The 15,001-nt window shown below is 48.3% G+C and overlaps 1 protein-coding gene across 1 annotated transcript in view; it reads left to right on the top strand.

Moving 5' to 3' along the window:
• TATDN1 (TatD DNase domain containing 1) overlaps positions 1–14,747 on the top strand; it is a gene marked incomplete at its 3' end in the record, with an annotated part of 55,322 nt that extends 40,575 nt beyond the window's left edge. The window contains exons 11-12 of the mRNA XM_082257939.1: positions 11,200–11,326; positions 14,645–14,747. Coding sequence (XP_082114065.1) covers positions 11,200–11,326; positions 14,645–14,747 — 230 coding nt within the window. The remainder of the gene's footprint in view (positions 1–11,199; positions 11,327–14,644) is intronic.
• Between the last annotated feature and the right edge of the window lie 254 nt (positions 14,748–15,001).

The raw sequence follows: 15,001 nt of genomic DNA, 5'->3' as shown, positions 1-15,001 counted from the left end.
TGTACATAAGTTTCTCTTACGTCCTCCGACAGTCGCCGCCTCTTCATATTCGTCACATATGGGGTATTAGACTTTGCTCCGAAGGAGTAGCTAGGCAACAGAATATGTTAACAATAAAGCTTTAACATATCCCACCCTCAAGGGGTGGTCCCCTCAGTCAATACCCTCCTACTTCCTGCAACCATATCTCAGTTTTAATGTCTAGCTTGTCAGGAGTGGCTGGCTCTCTCTGTGCTGGGACTCTTTGTCCCAGACTCTTTCTTCTTTTTAATATTTTGTTTGAGTTTTTTTCTCTACCTTTACTTAGCTGTTATTTTGGTCAGCATTAGTTAGTTCTTCGGACGAAGAGGATCATGCGGACTGGGTCTCGGGCTGATCCCCCTGATCGCAGGTCGTGGGTCAGTGGCTTCCCAGTCTGCCATCGAGCGTTCAGCCAGGTAACGCTCCTGGCACGGTGAACGACCCATCCCTGTTCGGTGCAGGGATGATTGGTGAGGTGGCTACCTCACCGGACGCTGTGCGGTTTCTTAACCGCCATTGTGTGCGTCTTGAATTGCGACTCTCCCTGCCTCATGTGCAGCGGCTTGTTCGCCTGTGCGGGTTCCCCACGCCATGTGAGGTAAGTGTATCTATGTGGGGACCTGTCTGTCTGGGGGGGGTCTCAGTCTGGGACTGTGTAACCTGCCTTTATTCACACTGCTTGTCTCCCTATCTCTCGGCTGCATGCTGTGGGCTGCAAGGGGGGGGGGGGAGCTGTGTGACACTGTGTGTGTCAGGCTGGGCAGTGTGAGGAGCTGTGTGCTGTGGGGCATGTTTTTATGGCATGTTGGGGCATATACAGCGATCGCTGCGGCGATCTAACATGTATCCATATAATGGGATAAGCTTGTGTGTGTTTTTATGCATTATGGAGCGGCGATTTCGGCGCCAAACGACGCCATTTTACCGGCGCCCGCTCCGGCCGCATGGTTTACATGCACGGCGGCCATTTTCTTGTAGCCTCCATAGGCTTACATAGAGCGCCCTGGCAGCATCACTTCCTCTTTCCTGGAACACCGATCGAGGCAGCAGCAGCAGCGGGGTCTCCTCAGGTTTTATCCTTCTATTCCTGTTTGCCATTGCCTGTATTCAGTCTGTATATTCCCTGTGGGGGGTCTCATTGTGCCTGAGTGTGGTGCGGTGGGCTGCGCTTGCCGCGCTTGCTAAAAGGGGGCGGTTAACCCTTGGTTGTCTGGCATACAGGGGCAATGGATTCTCAGGAGGGCAAGTTTCCCACAGTATTGGTGGAAAGCCAGGGGACCGCTGTTTCCCCCCCAGGGGGGGATTTAGCCACTATTGTGGCTGGCCTTGCTGCCCAGGTGCAAATGCTGGTGGCTGCTCAATCTACTAAACGGGCCAGAGTTGCTCTGTCCTCTGATTCTGAGGGTGAAGGTGATGGGGCTGTTCTGGCAGGGACCCCCTTATCGGGGTCCCGCTCCTCTCTTGATCTAGTGGGGTCTGAGGTGGAGGCTGAAGTTGAGGGGGTCGATAATTCTCCCCCTGGCTCGCCTGAAGAGCTTGCAATCATGGATGAGTTGATTGCTTCCATTAAGCAAACGCTGCGTTTGCAGGACGAAGTGTGTCCTCCCGCTGCCTTGGCGGCTTATGGGACGCAGAGAAAACGCAGGACGCCGCAGGTTTTTCCCTGCAATGCTGATTTTCAGCGCGCTGTTAAGGATCAATGGCGCGATCTGCGCAAACCTTTTGCGGTACCGAGTAAATTCAAGCTGCGTTATCCTTTCTCGCCTGCCACTGATGAACGGTGGTGTGTGCCTCCACCAGTGGATCATGCTATTGCGGTTTTGAACAAAGCCACTGCGATTCCTGCAGAGGGTTCCCCTGTTTTCCGTGATGCCACGGATAGGAGACTGGAGTCTCTTGCCCGTCATACTTATTCTGTTACGGGTTCTATGCCTAAGGCTCTGTTTGCTTCTCTCATGGCGGCCCAGGCGATCGCAAGTTGGACGCAGATGCTTAGGCGCGTCCTAGTGGCCGATTCGGCCTCTCCGGCGACCCTGGATATGGTGGATCAGATCCACCAGGGTGTCATGTATCTGTGTGATGCGGACCTGGACCTGATTCCGTTGGCTGCACGTGTGCACAGCGTGGCGGTGTTGTCTCGCCGCCTGGTTTGGTTGAAATGTTGGTCGGTGGACCAATCTTCACGTAAAACCTTAGCCAATCTGCCTTATGATGGGTCTCGCCTTTTTGGGGAGTCCCTGGATGTGTTGATTAAGGGGATCACCGGGGGTAAGAGCACTCTCTTGCCCCATTTCCCCAAGGCTAAGGGGGCTTCTGGGAAGAAGCATACGAATTTTCGGCCCCCTCAGGGGTCCTTTCGTGCCTTTCGGCCGCACTACAAGGGCAAACCGTTCAAAGGCCAAGGTTCTCAGAAGAAGCCCTGGTCTGGGAAACAGAAGTCCGGCCAATCCGGACCTGCGGCCCATAACAGTTCGGCCTGAAGGGGCGCCCTCACCCAGTTTTGGGGTGGGGGGACGCTTGCTCGGTTTTCTTCAGCCCTGGTTGGCCCGTGTGCGGGACAGATGGGTTCTGGAAATCGTTCGATCTGGTTACAAGATCGAGTTTCTCTCTCGGCCGGAGAGCAGATTTTTTCCCTCAAATCTACAACTGTCTCCAGAGCGCCTGCGGGATCTGCACCTGGCGGTGCGGGACCTGAGGGCTCAGGGTGTGGTGGTTCCGGTGCCTCATCGGGACAGATTTCGGGGGTTTTATTCCAATCTGTTCACCGTGCCCAGGAAGGAGGGCAAGGTTCGTCCGATTCTGGACTTGAAAGCTCTGAACCGCTCTGTGCGGGTTCGCAAGTTCCGCATGGAGTCCCTGCGCTCGGTGGTGGCTGCCCTGGTTCCGGGGGAATTCATGGCCTCCATCGATTTGAGGGATGCGTACCTTCACATCCCCATATTCGAGGGGCATCAGAGATACCTTCGATTTGCCGTTGCGGAGGATCACTACCAGTTCGTGGCGTTGCCCTTTGGGCTCGCCTCGGCTCCGCGGGTCTTCACCAAGGTGCTTGCACCGGTTCTGGCATTCTTGAGGGCCCAGGGCATTTCTGTCCTGGGGTATCTGGACGACATTCTGATTCGGTCTGCGACCAGTCAGGGTCTGGAGAAGGGCCTGTCTGTCACAATGCAAACTCTGCAGGAGTTCGGTTGGACGATAAATGTTCCAAAGTCGACACTGAGTCCGTCGGTTCGTCTTCCCTATCTGGGAATGATACTGGACTCGGTGCAGGCGAAGGTCTTCCTGCCGGAAGACAAGCTCAGGACTCTTCAGGAGGAAGTCAGGTCCCTCAGGGACGTTCCACACTCGTCTCTGCGGACGTGTATGAGATGTCTGGGATTGATGGTCTCGGCCTTCGAGGCGATTCCTTTCGCTCAGTTTCACACGCGGGGTCTCCAGGCGGAGATCCTGTCCAAGTGGGACGGGCGACCTCAATCTCTGGATCTTCAGATCTCGTTGAGTCATCGCACCAGGGTAAACCTTCTGTGGTGGCTCCAGTCCCCGTTGGTGTCCGGGGGCAAGTCGTTTCGTCCGATCTCGTGGACGATAATCACTACGGATGCCAGCCTGTCGGGCTGGGGTGGTGTTCTGGGCGTTCTGTCCGCCCAGGGGACCTGGTCGGAGGGGGAGTCTTCCCTCCCGATCAACATTCTGGAATTGCGTGCGATAAGGCTCTGTCTTCATCGCTGGACGGACCGGCTGCAGGGCTGCCCGGTTCGGGTGCAGACGGACAATGCCACGGCGGTGGCATACATCAACCACCAAGGGGGCACCAGGAGTGCCCGAGCGGCTCGAGAAGTGGCCGACATTCTGTCTTGGGCCGAGACTCATGTCCCGGCGATAACGGCGGTTCACATTCCGGGAGTGGAGAACTGGCAGGCGGACTATCTGAGTCGCCAGACCCTGGATCAGGGGGAATGGTCTCTCCATCCGGCTGTCTTCCAGATGTTGTGCGCGAAGTGGGGTCTTCCAGATGTGGACCTGTTCGCGTCTCGCCTCAACTACAAGGTGAAGAGGTTCGTGGCAAGGACGCGCGACCCTCGGGCAGACGCGTCGGACGCGTTAGTGGCCCCGTGGCATCAGTACAGGCTGATGTACGCTTTTCCACCGATTCAGTTGCTGTCCAGGTTCCTTCGCAGGTTACACTCGGAACGCAGCACGGTGATTCTTGTGGCACCGGACTGGCCTCGCCGGTCCTGGTACGCAGACCTCGTGAATCTGGCGGTCGACGCCCCCTGGCGTCTGCCTCTTCGAGACGATCTACTGTCTCAAGGACCGATTTACCATCCTGCTTTACAGTCGCTGGCTTTGACGGCCTGGCTGTTGAGACCGAGGTCCTGAAGGAGAAGGGTCTCTCTCCAGAGGTCGTTCATACCTTGATCAACGCGAGGAAGTCTTCCTCGGGAAAGGTTTATTACCGTACTTGGAAGGCCTATTTTGCCTGGTGTGAGTCCAGGGGGTTTTCACCCCGCACGTACTCGGTTTCCCGTGTGCTGTCTTTCCTTCAGACGGGTGTCGATCAGCGTTTGGCGCTGGCCACGATAAAGGGTCAGGTGTCTGCGCTGGCCGTTCTGTTTCAACGTCCCGTGGCTTCCAACTCCTTGGTTGGCACTTTTATTCAGGGTGTGCGGCATCTGGTTCCTCCTAGGAGGGATCCTTTGCCCCCCTGGGACTTGAATCTAGTTCTTTCTGTGTTACAACGTGCTCCTTTTGAACAGATCAGGGAGATCTCGTTGTCTCTGTTGTCCAAAAAGGTCGCCTTTTTGGTGGCGATCACTTCGGCTCGCAGAGTGTCGGAACTGGCGGCTTTGTCCTGCAAGTCTCCGTACCTGGTTGTTCATTTGGATAAGGTGGTCTTGCGACCTAATCCTTCTTTTCTGCCGAAACGAGTTTCGGAATTCCATCTTAACGAGGATATTGTTTTGCCTTCGTTGTGCACGAAGCCTAAACATCCAAAGGAGGTGAGATTGCACTCTCTGGATGTTGTTCGGGCGATTAGGGTTTACCTTAAATCGACTGAGTCTTTTCGTAAGACGGACTCCTTGTTTGTTCTTCCAGAGGGTCCTCGGAAGGGCATGGCGGCTTCGGCCTCTGCCATCGCCAAATGGATCAGGCAGACCATTGAACAGGCCTATGCCTTGCAGGGGAAGGTTCCCCCTGTGCCTGTGAAGGCGCACTCTACTAGATCACTGAGTACGTCTTGGGCCTGCCGTCATGGGGCTTCTGTATCCCAGGTGTGTAAGGCGGCGACCTGGTCGACCGTGCACACTTTCACAAAATTCTACAAAGTAGATGTTCAGGCATCGGCGGATGCTTCCTTTGGCCGCAAGGTTCTTAGTGCGGCTGTTCCATAGGGTCCCTTGTTGGGGACTCCTGGCTGTTGGGATATCTTTGTATTCCCTGGTTTTTTTTGTCTTTTCCTGGGTTGTTGCTCCTGTTGAGCACTTATTTTTGCTGTTGCCCAGCTGGTTTCCTTCCTTTGGTAAGGTTCCTTTCTTTGATGTGGAGACTGCGTTGCCTTTCGGCGCGGATGCGTTTCCCACCCCTCATGTTTGCACTGCTTTGGGACGTCCCCATATGTGACGAATATGAAGAGGCGGCGACTGTCGGAGGACGTAAGAGAAAACGGAATTTTTGTAAAATCTTACCTGTAAAATTCCTTTCTCTGAGTCCTCCGACAGTCGCCGCCCCCGCCCCTCTTTTGGGGTTTGAATGTATACTCTACTGCTATTCCACTAAAACTGAGATATGGTTGCAGGAAGTAGGAGGGTATTGACTGAGGGGACCACCCCTTGAGGGTGGGATATGTTAAAGCTTTATTGTTAACATATTCTGTTGCCTAGCTACTCCTTCGGAGCAAAGTCTAATACCCCATATGTGACGAATATGAAGAGGCGGCGACTGTCGGAGGACTCAGAGAAAGGAATTTTACAGGTAAGATTTTACAAAAATTCCGTTATTCACAGCTTTTGCTCAATACTTTGTTGAAGCAACTTTGGCACCAATTGCAGCCTCAAGTCTTTTTGAGTATGATGCTACAGGCTTGGCACTCCTATTTTTGGGCAGTTTTTCCCATTCTTCTTTGCAGGACCTCTCAAGCTCCATCAGATTGGATGGGGAGCATCGGTGCACAGCCATTTTCAGATCTCTCCAGAGATATTAAATCGGGTTCAAGTCTGGGCTATGGCTGAACCACTCAAAAACATTCACTGAGTTGTACTTTAGCCACTCCTTTGTTATCTTGGCTGTGGGCTTAGGGTCGTTGACATGTTGGAAAATGAACCTTCGCCCCCAGTCTGAGGTCCGGAGCGCTCTGAAGTTTTCATCAAGGATGTCTCTGTACATTGCTGCATTAATCTTTCCCTCAATCCTGACTAGTCTCCTAGTTCCTGCCCCTGAAAAACATCCCCACAGCATGATGCTGCCACCACCATGCTTCACTGTAGGGATGGTATTGGCCAGGTGTTTAGCAGTGCCTGGTTTCCTCCAGACATGACATTTACTATTCAGCCCAAAGAGTTCAATATTTGTTTTATTAGACCAGAGAATTTTTTTTTTTTAATAGTCTGAGAGTCCTTCAGGTGTCTTTAGTCAAACTCCAGGCGGGCTGTCATGTCATTTTTACTGAGGAGTGTCTTCCGTCTGGTCACTCTACCATACAAGCCTGATTGGTGGAGTGCTGCAGAGATGGTTGTTCTCCTGGAAGGTTTTTCTCTCTCCACAGAGAAACGATAGAGCTCTGTCAGAGTGACTATTGGGTTCTTGGTCACTTCCCTGACTAAGGCCCTTCTCCCCGGATCACTCAGTTTGACCGGACGGCCCGCTCAAGGAAGAGTCCTGGTGGTTCCAAACTTTTTCCATTTGTGGATGATAGAGGCCACTGTGCTCATTGGGACCTTCAATGCTGCAGACATTTTTCTGTACCCTTACCCAGATCTGTATCTACATACAATCCTGTCTCAGGGGTCTACAGACAATTCCTTGGACTTCATGGCTTGGTTTGTGCTCTGACATGCACTGTTAACTGTGGGACTGTATATAGACAGGTGTGTGCCTTTCCAAATCATGTCCAATCAACTTAATTGACCACAGGCGGACTCCAATGAAGTTGTAGAAACATCTCAAGGATGATCAGTGGAAACGGGATACACCTGATCTCAACCTTGAGTGTCATGGCAAAGGCTGTGAATACTTATGTAGATGTGTATAAAATAGGAACACATAGTGTTCAAAAAGGTTGGGACTTTGTATGAGGTGCGCCCAGTGTATAATGGTACAGAAACCTGTGCTGGTAAGCACAAAGAAAGTAGATAAATTAACGTTTAATACGTTTTTTAACAGATCCATATCGGGTAACAACAGTATATCTGAATGGAAAACACATATGAAGAAAATTAATGAATTATATAATGAAACAATACACGATAATCGAGGTACTGAAATGATAATTCAGTACATAAAAAAATAACAATAATAATAAGGTAGCATATTGGATGTATGTATATAATGTAGATAATTTTCGGAAACAGATGATGGAGTGTATAGTAGAGCTTGCAGTTGTGGGTTGCCTTCTAATGCTCAACGCGTTTCGTGAAAAATTCACTTCATCAGGAGCATGCTTGGTCCCAATATCTGGAAGGGATATATAATACTGTATCCGAAAACAAGGGGGGGAAAAATAACTGAGAAAAAACTCACAATTGAGTGTTAGCTGTCGGTGAGGTTGCAAGCCGTCCAGCAATAAGTCCAGATGGGAACTGAGGGAGCAAAACCCATGCCCAAGCTAGAGCATAAGGCTCATGTAGGGGTATGAGGGTCTTCATAGGGGTCTGAAAGAATTCAGTTGGTAGGCAATTAGAGCTCTATTCCCTATATTCCCCTCCCCCTTCCCTTTTCCTCATTTTATTACTTTATGTACATGTTTTTTTTTATAAATTTGCAAAGATTTCAAACAAACTTTTTTCATGTTGTCATTATGGGGTGTGGCTTGTAGAATTTTCAGGGAAATATTGAATTTAATCAATTTTGCAATAAGGCTGTAACTTAACAAAATGTGGAAAAAGTGAAGCAATGTGAATTCTTTCTGTATGCACTGTAAATACAATTTATGACAGCTCCATGTAATTGACTCCCTTTGGGCTTGTTTACACTTCGTGCCGCCCTCTAAAGAGCGATCAACGGTGAATCGCTTGTAAGAGGATCTTTGGCAAGCAGTGAGGAGTTATGTTGCTTCCTCACTGCCTCTTTTAGCCCTTTAAAACCTGGCCCTGTTTATTTGAATGAGTCATGTTTGGCAGGTGGTACTGGCTTGCAATTGTGATGGGGAAAGTTATCTGCCGCAAAGCATCACGGCATGTGTACACCCCCTTCTGCCTCCTTTAAGGGGGAGTGGTTAGAGGGCAGTAAATATCTGACTTAGCCGCCTTTTTTTAGTGACTCCTTACCAATGTTGAAGGGAAGTAAGCATGAGGTGTCTTTCATCAGCTGCATTAAGTTTCCTTAGCCGACCGCTGTGTCTACCTCAAAGTTTCTTGTTTCTTTGTGCTTCTTTAAAAGAGCTTGAACAGCACATCTTGAAACCCCAGCCTGCTTTGAAATCTTTGCCTGGGAGAGACCTTGCTGATGCAGTATAACTACCCTGTGTCTTGTTGCTGTGCTCAGTCCTGCCTGTGACATGAAACTGTCTTTCACAACCTCATCTTTGTAGCAGAGTCTGGCTGTTCCTCACCCAGTTTTTAGCCTCCTACACAGCTGTTTTTGTTCCAGTCAATGACTGTGTTTCAACCTACATGTAAAATTGATGATCATTAGCACCTGCTTGGTATAATTGGTTTATTATACATCTGACTCTAATCCTTCAAAATCCCTGACTTGGTGCAAGTGTAAGAACTGATGCTGGTTCAAATCCAAAAGGATAGTCACACCAGATATTGATCTGATTTAGACTTTTCTTCTGTTCAATCACTTTGCATTTTGTAAATTGATAAAAATAAACAATTACAATAATGGGATTTTTGACTTACCGTTAAATCCATTTCTCTGAGGTTCATTGACAGACACAGCTCCTTGTCTTCTTGACCATTGGGTTATACTGCCCCCTACAGGAGTAGGACACTAAGCAGGAAAAAGCTTGACTACACCTATGGGGTAGTCCCAAGGGGTATACTCCCACTCTCAGCTGTAGGCATTCAGTTTTGTTACAAGCAGTGTCAGAAGAAAGCCAACTCCATAGAGGGGTGGGTAATGTGTCTGTCAATGAACATCAGACAAATGGATTTTACCGTAAGTCAAAAATCACATTTTCTCTTTTGTTCATTGACAAACACAGCTCCTTATCTTCTTGACCATTGGGACGTCCCAAAGCAGTGTCAAACATGAGGGGTGGGAACAGCAAGAAAAAGTTCCCAAGGCTAAACTGTTGCCAACCAGGTAACATGGAGCTCAACTATAAACAACTGGAACCTACCTGAAAAAAACAATACACCCTCAAAGAGGACCAGGTCCTCTAAACAGAAGCCTGCAAAACCTTGCGGCCAAAAGAAGCATCCGCAGATTCACTTTATAAAACTATGTGAAAGTGTGCACAGATGACCAGGTAGCCACCTTGCAAACCTGCATCACTGATGCCTGATGACGGAAGGCTCAGGAGGTACTAATCGCCCGAGTAGAGTGCGCCTTAACAGGGAAAGGAGGAACCTGACCCCTAATTGAATGGCCTGAATCACTATCTGTCTGAGGCATCTTGAAATGGCTGCAGCAGAAGCGGCCAACCCTTTCCGAGGTCCATCCCTGAGGACAAGTAGTTAGTCTGACTTCCTAAAAGACTCCATAGCTGCCAGATACACCCTGATTGCCCAAACACATCCGGGGAATGCAAGGCAATTTCCTTAGGATGTATAGGCCTGGGACATAGGGAAGGCAACACAATGTCGTCATTAAAATGGAAATCAGAGATGGACAGGGATGAAGAACCACCTTATATCTGTGAACCACCAGGTAAGGTAAACAACAAGACAACGCCGCCAGCTCCGATACCCTGCGTGCAGAAGTAATAGCCACCAAAAAGGCCACCTTCTGGGACAGCGTAAGCAGGGAACCTCCCGAATATTTTCAAAGAGGTTCCTGGAGCACTGAGAACACCAAATTAAGGTCCCACGGCGGCGATGGGGACCGCATCGGAGGAGCCAAGTGTCGAACTCCCTGATAAAGGTACTTACCAAGGAATGTGTGGCCAGTGGACGTTGAAAAAAAAAAACACCAAGGCCGAAACCTGGCCCTTGATGGTACTCAAGGTCATGCCCTGCAAACCCCCCCCCCCCCATTGGAGGAAAGCTAAGATCCGAGCCATCGAAAAGGAGCGAGGGAGAACCCCAACACACTCACCACGCAATGTACGTTTTCCAAGTATGATGGTAGATCTTCCTAGAGGTAGATTTTCTAGCCTTTCACAGCCAAGTCGTTAAAGTCAGCGACGATGAAAGATTTTCCCTTGGGACAGCAGATCTTCCCTGAGAGTAAGTCTCCAAGGAGCATCAGTGACCAGCCGTACTAGATCGGCTCACAGGAACAAAATAACAAAGATAAGAAAAAAGTTCAATTTAAAAGGTAAAAAATTGCTAGGACCAGACATCTTAGAAAGGAACTAGGTCCTTACTTCTGACTAGGCAGAAGAAAACTAAGTGCCTATAGCTGAGATGGGGAGTATACCCCCTGGGACTGCCCCATAGGCGGCGTAGTCAAGCTTTTTCCTGCCTAGTGTCTTACTCCTGTAGGGGGCAGTATAACCCAATGGTCAAAAAGATCAGGAGCTGTGTCCATCAATGACCGAAAGAGAAATATTTTTTTGAAAGCATTCTTACTTTACAGCATTGCTTCACACCTGTCTAAACCTCCTGCACAGTACTGTATGTGCCATGCTCTACTACTACAACCTGTGTATCTATTCCACCATAATATGAAAACATATCCTGTTAGCAAAACACAATAAATGGTGATACAGTATATACATACAGCAGCATCCAGATAAAATGCTGAATACAAAATAACTGTGCAAAAAGGTCCTCAAATATATGCTATTTAATTTTCTATATATGTCTGTGATAAAACTGACGTAACAGCCATTTTCTGTGTTATGAACAGACGCCCCCTGGTGTGGAGTAAAGAATACACACGCTGGGTCCAAGTATGTGAAAACCACTTTCCCAACAAAGAAGAAATGGGAGGCAGGTCATTGCTTGAAGGACAGGAATGAGCCTTGCCACATTGTGTAAGTGATAGAGGTGTACAGACCATTAACAGATCATTGGCAGTAAAACCTTTTTTTCTTTTTTTGCGGGTTGAGGCATACTGGCAGCACATTCTTTTTAAATGACACATACGGTGTAGCACACTTCTTTCTTGTGTGAATGAGGTCTTAGACTCTGTTCAGATTGGGGTTGATTTACTAAAACTGGAGCACTCAGAATCTGGTGCAGCTCTGCATGGTAGCGAATGAGCTTCTAAGTTCAGTTTAAGGGATTTTAAAGTCTCGTTAGTTTTTATTTAAAAATAACAAACATGTTAAACTTACCTGCTCTGTGCAGTAGTTTTGCACAGAGCAGTCAGGATCCTCCTTTTCTCGGGTCCCTCGCTGGCACTCCTGGCTCCTCCCTCGTGTTGAGTGTTGCTATGGGAGCAGCCGTGCCGTGCTGTGGCTTGGCTCCACCACCTCTCTTTCCTCATTGGCTAACTGACTTTGATTGACAACAATGGGAGCCAATGGCGCCGCTACTGTGTTACAGCAAATCAGGAGAGAGAGTCCCGAGCGGCCCAGTTTCTCCTGCAACATCGCTGGACCGAGATGGAACTCGGGTAAGTATTAGGGGGGCTTCTGCACACAGAAGGTTTATTTATCTTGATGCATGAGGCTGGTTTCTCACACTATTCAGAGTGGCTCATGGCAGGGGTCCGGTGCATCCCTGTTCACCGTTTCAGGTCCGATTTCGGTCCAAATTTTTGGCTGAATTCAGACCCGAAACAGACCAGAAGACGCACAGGACTCCTATGCAATTCGCTCCGCACCGTCCCAGAGCTGTGTAAACCGGCTCCATTGAGAGCCGGTCACAGGCTCCTGACATGCAAATTGGATGCAGGTAAACCAACTTCCAATTCGCATAAGTGTGAACCCAGCCAAAAACCTTCTGCCTTTACAATCACTTTAAGCTTTGACAATACAACCTGGAAGTTGTTTGGTTTCTATGCAGAGCTGCATCAGATTTTGCTCATTACAGTTTTAGTAAATCTCCCCCATTGTGTCTGGTACAGAATAGCATTTAACTGTGTTCAATTACTTAAGTCTGGCGACAGCTGTGGTTTATGGGCTGTACTCATATACAAACTAACATTTGCCTGCCTAGCTCAATGGTTAAAACAAAAAAGACAATGCTCTAGTAATGCCTACCAATAGGAGGTATAGTGTACGCATTTCAACGACCGAGCCCTCTTCACCAGTAGCTCTGATGAAGAGGGCTCTGCCCTTGAAACCTGTAAGCTTTACCTCCTGTTGGTAGGCATCACTAGAGCATTGTCCTTGGATGTATTCACAGTTTTTTTTATTCATTTGTTTTATGGTAATGCCCGAGGCCGGTACACCCTCCTTTTTTTGTTTTTGTTTTAGCCATGTGTGTAAGGATTTAGACAGTCTGAAGACAGCAGTAAAGCCTATCCATTACTGGGAATATTTGAAAAAAAAGTCGGTTCTGGAATATCGGAAGAATTTGTCTTGAAAATGTATTTTCCTAATATGGACTGATAGTCCCTGTTGTCCTTTAGCGCTGATTGTTGTTCAGTATAGTTGCCTAGCTCAATACCCCAGCTGGGGAATGTGAATTGAGCGATCTCATGTATGTATAGTGCATAGCAGTGGTTAGAAGAACATGAGAAAATTCTACAGTGTGAACAAGTTCTGGATTTGCCGGACATACACTATATTACCAAAAGTATTGGGACGCCTACCTTTACACACACATGAACTTCATGCATCCCAGTCTTAGTCCGTAGGGTTCAATATTGAGTTGGCCCACCCTTTGCAGCTATAACAGCTTCAGCACTTCTAGGAAGGCTGTCCACAAGGTTTAGGAGCGTGTTTATGGGAATGTCTGACCATTCTTCCAGAAGTGCATTTGTGTGGGCGAGAAGGCCTGGCTTACATTCTCCGCTTTAATCCATCTCAAAGGTGTTCTACCGTGTTGAGGTCAGGACTCTGTGGAGGCCAGTCAAGTTCCTCCACCCCAAACTCGCTCATCCATGTCTTTATGAACCTTGCTTTGTGCACTGGTACATTTCATTTGGAGGAGGGGGGATTATGGTGTGGGGTTGTTTTTCAGGGCTTGGGCTTGGCCCCTTAGTTCCAGTGAGGGGAACTCTTAAGGTGTCAGCATAGCAAGACATGTTGGACAATTTCATGCTCCCAACTTTGTGAGAACAGTTTGGGGATGGCCCCTTCCTCTTCCAACATGACTGCACACCAGTGCACAAAGCAAGGTTCACTTCTGACAAGCTCTCCAACACATGAGATAAACAGCAACTGAAAATATTGTTTGGGAGAAAGCATAGAGGTAGCTTAGCAGAGAGATAATCTATTCAGGCTACAGCTCTCCATGTTCCTTCATTCCTCTGTCTATGTGGAGGAGGAGTTTGTGCCTTTCCTCCAATCAGCTCATACACTGTATAAGCCCATACTCCCCACCCACTGCTGAATGGGGAAGAAAGATTCCCAACATGATCTGCACTTTTCAAAGAGTGTAGAAAAGGGAAGACTGCACAGATATACATAAGTAAAACTTATGTAGGGAGATTTGTTTCATCTCTGTGCATCGTCTGAGGCTGTTCACTTCACTGGGTATACGTGGGGGTTTACATCCACTTTAAAGTGTCAGCATACCAAGACATTTCAGACAATGTATGCTCCCAACTTTGTAGGAACAGTTTGGGCATGGCCCTTTCCCGTTCCAACATGACTGCAAACCGGTGCACAAAGCAAGGTCCATAAAGACATGGATAAGCAAGTTTGGGGTGGAGGAACTTGACTGGCCTTCACAGAGTCCTGACCTCAACCCGATAGAACACCTTTGGGATGAATTAGAGCGGAGACTGCAAGCCAGGCCTTCTCTCCAACATCAGTGCCTGACCTCACAAATGCGCTTCAGGAAGAATGGTCAAACATTCCCATAGATACACTCCTAAACCTTGTGCATAGCCTTACCAGAAGAGTTGAAGCTGTTATAGCCGCAAAGGGTGGGCCAACTCAATATTGAACCCTACGGACTGAGACTGGGATGCCATTAAAGTTCACGTGCGTGTTAAGGCAGGTGTCTCAATACTTTTGATAATATAGTTTACGCATACTGTAAAATTGTCTCTCCTTACTTAGTCTATAATAGTCAGATAGACCCAAGACAAAGGCTTAAGTCCTTCTGTAAAAGATGATGCGATAAAGCTACTGTGAAACTGCAAATATATTTTTTCTGGCAGATATCTTTAGCTTTCCTGGTGCTTGGTTGCCTGACAGGTATCTCTAATAAAAACATTGTTCATGATTTTGCAGACAAGTCCTGGAGATTATTGCGGCAGTCAGAGAAGAAGATCCAGAGGAGCTCGCCAAAACCTTCTACAACAACACTAGCAAAGTCTTCTTCCCGGATAAATAGAATAGATACATCAGCTCAGCTCACCCAGTACTTCGACTCCAACTTATTAAAAAGTAACTTCTTTTCAGGTTCCATGTGGGCCCCATTCACACTAGTGCGATTTTTCCTGCATCTGCACTGCACGATACTGGAGAACACATTGGTGCCAATTAACATTAATGCAACATGGTGCAGTGCGGTTTTTGAAAAGATGCAGGTGCTTCTTTTAGTGCAACATACTGCATATTTGGCCCCATAGATGGCCCCATAGACTT

The sequence above is a fragment of the Pelophylax lessonae genome (assembly GCF_965119305.1).
Source record: "Pelophylax lessonae genome assembly, chromosome: 5".
Taxonomy (NCBI): Eukaryota; Metazoa; Chordata; class Amphibia; order Anura; family Ranidae; genus Pelophylax; species Pelophylax lessonae.
Note: the sequence above shows the minus strand (reverse complement) of the source record. Positions and strands in the feature narration are given on the sequence as shown.